At 41.5% G+C, this 8,477-nt stretch overlaps 1 protein-coding gene across 1 annotated transcript; it reads right to left on the bottom strand.

Moving 5' to 3' along the window:
* Positions 1-6,440: 6,440 nt before the first annotated feature.
* On the bottom strand, positions 6,441-7,034 carry LOC147548286 (uncharacterized). Its single transcript, XM_086668022.1, has one exon. The coding sequence runs from the start codon at positions 7,032-7,034 to the stop codon at positions 6,441-6,443; it is 594 nt and encodes a 197-aa protein (XP_086524148.1).
* Between the last annotated feature and the right edge of the window lie 1,443 nt (positions 7,035-8,477).

Genomic DNA, 8,477 nt, shown 5'->3' with positions numbered 1-8,477 from the left:
AATTATTCCCTCCAATAAAATTATTTGACGGAAATAAAATGATGATAAAATGCTTTGACAACATATTCTCTATTTGACCCAAAAATAATGAGTATAATTATTAGTGTGTCATGAATCGACGCAACAGTAAGATTTAAGTTGCGTACCTTGATGCGGTCTGACAAAGGTTAATGTGCAAGGTGCTGGGTGCACGCTGAAGGTTGCACGGTGAAGGGTGCACGGTGACAGTGGAAGGTGCATGGTGCACGGTGTCGGGTGCAAGCTGCATGGTGCACGGTGACGGCTGCAAGGTGCATGGTGCACGGTGACGGGTGCATAATGACGGGTTTAGAGTGACGGGTGTAGAGTGACGGGTGTAGAGTGACGGGGTGTAGGTGGTGCCTCGTTGTTTGGAGGATAAAGTGTCTACCTAGTCCCACAATTGTTACTTGCTTGCATTTCTAGCTTAAAAGTGAAGTGCATAAGGGTCCCACTTAGGTATACATACATATATAGGTCGGTGTTTTGTGGAAATACGAAAAATTTCTGGGGCAATAAATTTTGGGTGGAAATTTTTTTTTTGTTTCCTCCAAACACTTCATTTTCAGCTTCTTCCCTCTTCTTCTACGGCGACCTCCATAAAACTCCGGCGACACTTTCAGGTAATACTTATCTCCCATCTCTTCTCTTTTCTTTCCTCTCTCTCTCTTCTCCCTCTATTCTCTCTCTCTAACTCTGGCGAAGGGGGGAGGAACCCCCTTCGCTGGATTTTTGGTTTCGTCTGCAACCAGAACTCCGGAGAAGGGGTTCCTCCCCCTTCGCCGGAGTTAGAGAGAGAAAGAAGAGAACGAGAAGAAAGAGAGATATCAGAGAGAGAGAGAGAGGGAAGGGAGAGAGTGTGACGAGAGAGAGAGAGAGAGGAGAGAATGGAGATATGAAGTTACCGGCAGTCGCCGGCAACTCCGGCCTGCAAACTTAAGGATTCAAACTCATCAACTTCAGCATTGTCGATTAGGTCTTGAGGGCTAATTGACAAAGTCACCCTATCAAAAGGGCATAAGACTGGTAACCTATTAGGACTCATACGGTATTATGCAGACCTATAAGTATTACTTGTAGAAGCTAACGAGAGATACTTCAACAAGTACCCCGACAAGCTTCATGAAGTATGGAAACGTACAAATCATAAACTGTGAGTCGGAATGTTTGAAAGGTTCAAACAAAGTACATCGGAAGTAAAGAATCAATTTGACAAGATAGTGAAAACTTGAGTCAAACACTTGATAACCATCAAAGGAGTTGAGAAACAGTTTCCCAACTCTGCTCCATGGAACACATCCGACAGATGGTGGATCCAGTGGGAGTAATCGAACACTACTATGCATGATTCGATCTATGATGGATTTAAGCCAGTCTTCCGAATACCTTGGGATATATTCTAGACACGATTGTTTTCACACTTAACCTACTCCGTCTAAGGCTAAAACTTGTAACATCGTTACAAAACTTAGTTAATATCTGACGCAATTTCTTTAGAAGAAATTTGGGCTTCTTCCACCATATACAATCAAGAGAACAAAGTGTTTGTTGATCATGATAGTATTCTTATAGTAACTAGCATTTCTCGAAGAAAAGTACTAAATTATTACAAGAATAAGTGGGAGAAAAGTACAAGTTGAATTAATTCTATCATGAGAAAAATCATGAAGAGTCATGAAGAACAATCATGAAACTTGTACAGGACGATTAAATTCGACCAAGAGCAACAAACTGCGGCTCCTCGAAAAAAGGAAAGGTTAAAGATATGATCTTATAAATCCACCGCACAAAAGCGAATATCATTCGCAGGAGAACTCTAAAAGCAAGTGAAAGTGTCTCTAAAGGAATATCTCAAAGTAGTTGAGAAAATTCCAAATTGTTGTTCAATAGCCCTAAAAGGTCAAAAGTAAAATCTCAAAGACCTAAAAAATAAAGGTTATTTCTAAAGAGATAAAAGACCTGCGCGGAAACGGAAACTGATTCTAGATTTTGGCTAGAAGCCAAAATCATCATGGAATCCATATCTCGTCAAGACATGAAGCTTGATAATTTAAGTCAACGGAAGACCTAAATTAGTTTTCCAAAGTAGAAAACTGAGAAGGATGGAAGCATTCATGTTTCCCAAAACAAGAAGAATAAGATTCTTCCAATCAAGTTATGTCCATAGGCATGATTAAGAAATCCATCTGCGGATTAAAAGCACGCAAGAGTTAGAATCTTCGATTCAAAGAGGCAATCAAAAAGTTTGATTCTTGAGGAATGAAGAAAAATCTTGAATCACGAGTTTCAAGAAGGTAAGTGGGAGAAACAAACCTTCCGGGTCCGTATGCAGAGTACATACAAAAGATTGAGTACGACATAAGATGTTGTGTAACAGTGAACACACAGACTCAATAAAAGGACCACACATAAGGATGAAATGCCATTTTGGGCATCTGAAGATCTATAAGCATAGATCAAAAAGATGATAGGATTAGAGAGACTTAGTACGCTGAGATGCTTGAGATCCGAAACAGAAAATCTAAGACTCGGAAAAGTCTAAAAGAATCTCGACCCAAAACTCATGACGAAGAGCGTTGCCAAATCGGAGTTTGAAAAGACACCGATGAGCAAGCACGCATAAGAGAGACGTTTATGTTTGAAAACATAAAATCAAGTCATGTTGAACGTGACTAGCATTTAGACATCCAATTCGGATTGGATACCCGAAACACTACTGAAACATCCTAGAAGGCTAAAGGATGAAAGTATTACAAATAGTCATCGTAGCAAACTTCCAGACATGGAAGGAAAGTAGGCTTAAAAGTGTTTAAGCCGTAACCGTTGTAAATTCTACATAAGAAATTAAAAGCCTTAACTCTAGTAAAGATTACTAGATATTATCAAGGTTGAAGATAGCAATCTTCAAATTAATTGATAATAAGCAAAGTTTAAAACCGACTACCACGATAGTCAAACTAAACTGTCACCTAAGACATAGTATGAGATTCATACACAGTCTAAGGCATGAGGTAAATTTGGAATAAACCTCGACAAGTAAAACTGAGTGGGTAAAAAGAGTTTTACGGAAGAGGCTCAGATTTACAACTTTCGTTATCAGAAATAACAGAGTTATTTCACAAGTCGTCTAAATTTGGTTTAGTATTTAAACGACAGTCCATTGATGATAAAACATTCCGAATAGGTTTGTCACATATGTGATCTGATGAATGAAACCCTATTAAGTGAACTTGGGATATTTATTGTCAAATCCCTAGTCCAGGTCATTGCATGGACAACAATGACTCATGAAGACTAGTACGGGAGTCGATGGGATAGCGCAGTTTCATGGGCTATAGGAATAGTGTATTCGATTCGACTACGCGGGTGTGTAAAAGGTTTATACACTGGATAACCCTCTAATGAGAAGTACATCACTCTTGGTGAACGTCAAATACTTCTCAAAAGACAAGATTGGAGAGATTCCTCAAAACATGAGTGCTCCACTCATCTTATGTAAGGAATGCCCGACTTTGGTTTCGTCAAACACCGCGGCGTAAAAGGAGGTTATAAAGACAGATAATGGGAAGGACAGGATAGACATGAAGTTAAGTGGGAGCACAAGAATGGATTGTGTCATCCTAATCACATTATGTCAAAAGTGTCCCAAGGCCACTTGATAAGTGACAACTGAAAATGCGTGGCCGCGCTCAAACGGATTAAGAATTAATCGTTTGTCTTTTACAGTTGTACTCGGAGATCAAGAAATTCTGAATCACGTGATGTATCAGATGGGATACTAAATTGACACGGGAATCGAGGCATTGCACTTGTTCTAAGTCCAATTGGGAGTATGAAGGAGTTGAAGGAGATGTCCTTCGACCAAGATGGAAATGTGAGCAATATGTCGGCTAGGACGATTGATGAAGAAGATCATCAAGTCCGATTGATTTAGGGGTCGTAGTGTTTAGCTAGAAACCAACTACGATCGTCGAATTACGAAGTAATTCGCGGCTAACTTTGATCGGATCCTACATCGGGTTACACATAAGAATGGGTATTTAATCGGATGATATGACTAGTGGGAGTGTGATATAACATTGGAATGTCCCATAAACATATCTCACAGGCCTAAATAGAATTTGGGCAAAAGATAGCAAAAAGACCCGAAATAAGGGTTTTGGGCCTAGGCCGGTTCGGGTACTTCCGGGACTCGGATTGGGATGAATTTTGGAGGTACGTTTTATTATGTTATGAACATTAAACCTACCAATTTTGGCTGGGTTTGTACGTGATCTCCTTAGGTAATTGAGAAAATATCAACTAGTTGCTATTTTCGATAATTTCCCTAAATCTTATTCTAAAGGGTGTTTTAGGAAACCTAAAAGGAGGTGGATTATTATTAGGATTCTATATAAACACTGTTAGGGCAGAGAATAAGGTGTGGAATTTCTCTCTAAGCTTTCTTACTCTACCACATCAAGTAGAGAGGAGAAAGTGAGCTAATTCCCAAGCTATCTTCTAGTCAAGCAAGAAGAAGGTGTTCTTATTATCAAACCACCATTAGAGTGCTAGAGAACTTTCAAGGAGGGAGATTAAATACACGATTCGGTGTCCCAAGTAGAGGAGCTACGTTTGAAGCTCTTGGTCTTCTTTAATCTATTCGACTAGCTCGAAGGAAATAGCGATTAAGGTAATCTACGATCTTCCTATTAGTTAATTACTAGTTTTGCATGATGATCTTGGGGATACTAGTGTTAGACATTAGATGTCGTTATCCGCTATAAACACTAGTATAAGGGTATAATACCCTACATTTACTGACATAATAAACTGGGAATTACTTACCGTTCTCTTCTCTCACCAATACGGCACTGACAGCTGTTTCAGACACTGCCAAATAAATGTAAAGGTGTTCATCTGGCTTGGGTTTTGAAAGCGATGGAGGTGAAGTAAGGTACTGCTTTAGTTGTTGAAGTGCGTCATCGCAGGCCCAATTGAAGTCTTTGGGTTTCTTCAGAGTAGTAAAGAAGAGGTGACATTTCTCGGATGACTGAGAGATGAACCGACTCAGGGCCGCTACCCTTCTTGCTAACTTTTGCACGTCTTTCACACACTCGGGAGAGGGAATGTTTATTACCGACTGTATCTGGTCCGGATTTGCTTCAATTCTTCTATATGTGACTACATATCCTAGGAATTTCCCTGAAGATACACCAAATGAACATTTATTTAGATTTAATTTCATGTTGTACCTTTTTAGGACCTTAAAGGCCTGCTATAAATGGTTGATGTGTTGTGCAGCTTCCAAGGATTTGACCAACATGGCGTCAATGTACACCTCCATTGTGCCGCCGAGCATATTGGCAAATATTTTGTTGACTAACCTTTGGTAAGTGGCTCCTGCATTCTTTAGCCTGAATGACATAACTTTATAACAAAACATGCCTCTCTCTGTTATGAAAGAGGGTTTTTCTTGGTCTTCGGGGTGCATAAGAATTTGATTGTACCCCGAGAAGGCATCCATGAAGCTGAGAGGCTCATGGCCAGCAGTTGCATCTACTAGCATATCTATGTGGGGTAAAGGGAATGAGTCTTTTGGGCATGCCTTGTTTAGATCGGTGAAGTCAATGCACACCCTCCATTTCCCAATTTTCTTCTTTACGACCACAACATTGGCTAACCAGTCAGGGTAGTGGACTTCCCTGACAGATCTTATGTCTAGCAATTTTTCGACTTCTTCGTTTATTACTTTGTTACGTTCAGATGCAAACCTCTGCCTCTTTTGACTGACAGGCAGGTGGTCTGGATCAACCTGTAGTCTTTGTGTTATAATGGACAGGTCTATGCCTGTCATGTCAGCGTGCGATCAAGGAAAACAGTCGTGTTGTGTGGTGAGGAAGTCCATCATCTTTTTTCGAAGAGCAGGACTCAAATTAGACCCTACCTGTACTTTATGGTCTGGGTAGTCTGGATCGATTTGTACTTCATCCAGCTCCTATATGCTAGGTTGGTCAGGGTCAGGACTATGTGACTGCTTAGTCTGTAATTGCTATAAGGGGGTTTTGGGAGATTTCATTGTATTTTTATAACAATTACGGGACGCACCTTGATCTCCTTTAATCTCATGACTCCCCAAGGTGTAGGGAACCGTACTACATGATGGAATGTTGAAGGGTATTGCTCTCATTGCATGGATCCATGGTCTGCCTAGGATCATGTTGTAGGCCAACGGAGAGTCCAGCACCACGAATGTGGTCGACAAGTTGAGTCCCCCGGCATAGACAGGTAGAGATACCTCTCCCAAGGTTTACTTCTATTCTCCACTAAAGCCGATGAGTACGGTCGACCGACGACATATGCTTGTCTCGTCTAAGCCCATACCCTGTAAAGTATGTAGAAATAGTACATTAGCGGATGATCCATTATCAATTAAATTCTCTTTACAGGACGTCAGCAATTGTTAGAGAAAGGACGAGAGCGTCATTGTGAGGGTTGACCAGCCCTGTGACTTCATTCTCTATGAAGCTGATGATCTGATCAGTACAAGCTAGTGATAGAGCGTTGGTTGAGTGTGTTGCGGGCCTATGAGCTATCTTTGCGCTCCTCTTGGCGGCTGAATGGCTGACTCCGCTTACTTCCGGACCTCCAGTGATCATCGAGCATGTACTTGTTTGGATTGACGGCTCTGACTCCTTCATTTGCTCGTCCCTAAGTGCTAGCGTTCTTTTTCCTTTGTCTGTTAGCAAGTCCGTCAGGTGCCCTCTTTTCAACAGCTCTGCCACCTCCAACCTCAGGGTTATACAATCTTCAATGGTATGTTCATGATCTGAATGAAATTCACACCACTTGGTGTTGTCCTTTTTGTCGCTTGGAGTTTTGGTCTTACCTAGCCATCTCACGGTATTGCCCATAACTTTCATCACGGCCACTACCTTGCTGGGAGCAACATTGAGGTTGTACTCTAGAACTCTTGCCATGGGAGGAGCATGGACCTTCTCCTCAGGTCGTTCGGATGGAAGATTTAGAGGTCTCATATTCTCCCCCAGATTCAGATGTGTTGGCGGGTATGGGTCCCTGTTGTCTCAATGTTCTGGCCTCCGATCAGGTCTTTTGGATCGTCGATCGCTAGGCTGACCGTCGTAGAAATATCATCTGCTTCGGTGGGTCTTGTCTTTTTCCCAACTTATCTCCAACCAAGCTCTGGATAGTACGTCATCAAGGGTCGTACAGTTGAACTTGGTCAGCTCTTTGTACAACTCCCCGTCATGTAGGAGTCCCTTCCTGAAGGCATCCACAACAGTCTCGGTTGTTGCAGTATGGAATAAACACTTTTTCCCTGTTGAATCCTCCCACGTACTGATGTGACACTAAAATGTCACATTTGGAGAGCCTAACTTAGACTAATTATTCCTTTTCGAGTGTTATCAATAATATTTTATGTGTTTTTCATGTTAGGTACCTATTTTGGAGATAGACATGAAAATCAGAATAAAGGGAACGAATTGTCACTATCATTTCATGTGCCGAAAATGAGAGAAAATGACTTCAAGCAAATCAAATTACAAATGGAGGCAATGATGAGTCCGACGGTGAAAACGGAAGTCAATTCCGAGTTCGGACGGAAAAGATATGAAAGAAAGAAGCCAAGGTCTTTATTTGAAGGCACTCTCCTTTGTTTCTAATTTGAAGTCAAGTCAAGCCCAAAGACAAGCCAAAAGCCCATAAAGAAAAAGAAGAAGAAAGAAAGATGTAGAGATTTTATGGGCACCCTTCTTTATGGTCCAAGTCAAAATAGCCTTATGGGTTTGACTAAGTCAAGGGACCCTAGGGTTTGAGTAGTAAACACAAGTTGGGAGTTTACTATTCATCATCTTCAAGCTTGGGAAAGAAAGGAGAGGGAGAAGGGGGCAAGAGGCAAGAGAGAGAAAGGGGCTAAAGGTGTTCTAGGGTTCTTGAGTTTGAAAGTTTGAAGAGAGGGAAAGAGAGAGGAGGTGCCGGCCAAGCTAGGCCGGCCACGTACTCTCTAAGAGGTTCCTCTCTACTCTGTTGTATCTGTATAAGTTGCCAGACAATCTTTCTATCTTCTTGCTACTGGCGAACTGCTCAACAAAGGTATTAGTTAGTTGTGCGAAAGATAAAATACAGTTGTTAGGAAGATTAGTGTGACACTGCAGGGCTAGGCCAACGAGGCTTGAGCCGAAGTTTTACACATACAGGCCTTTCTTAGGTCTCTTGGTATAGCAGCTGTAAACATACGTTGCTTGTAAGATGCAATGTGGTCAGCTGGGTCAGACGTACCATCGTACATCTTCATATTTGGGAAGGAAAACTTCCCGGGCATTTCAACGAGAGCTATGGCATCTATGAATGGTGAATCGACATAACTTTGCGGCAGACTTATTTTAAATGGAGTCAGCACCCCAGGTATGCGTGTAAGTAAAGCCTCTAGGTCTGCTAGCCTTTTAGCCAAACTCTGC

Source organism: Eschscholzia californica, unplaced genomic scaffold (genome assembly GCF_041429995.1).
Source record: "Eschscholzia californica isolate CP2 unplaced genomic scaffold, dmEscCali1.0.p SCAF_3, whole genome shotgun sequence".
NCBI lineage: Eukaryota > Viridiplantae > Streptophyta > Magnoliopsida > Ranunculales > Papaveraceae > Eschscholzia > Eschscholzia californica.
The sequence above is the reverse complement of the archived record's forward strand: the minus strand, read 5'-3'. Positions and strand labels throughout refer to the sequence as shown.

Bases quoted from the DNA above. Each gene is read 5' to 3' on its own strand.
- LOC147548286 (XM_086668022.1), bottom strand. From the start codon at position 7,034: ATGAGACCTCTAAATCTTCCATCCGAACGACCTGAGGAGAAGGTCCAT.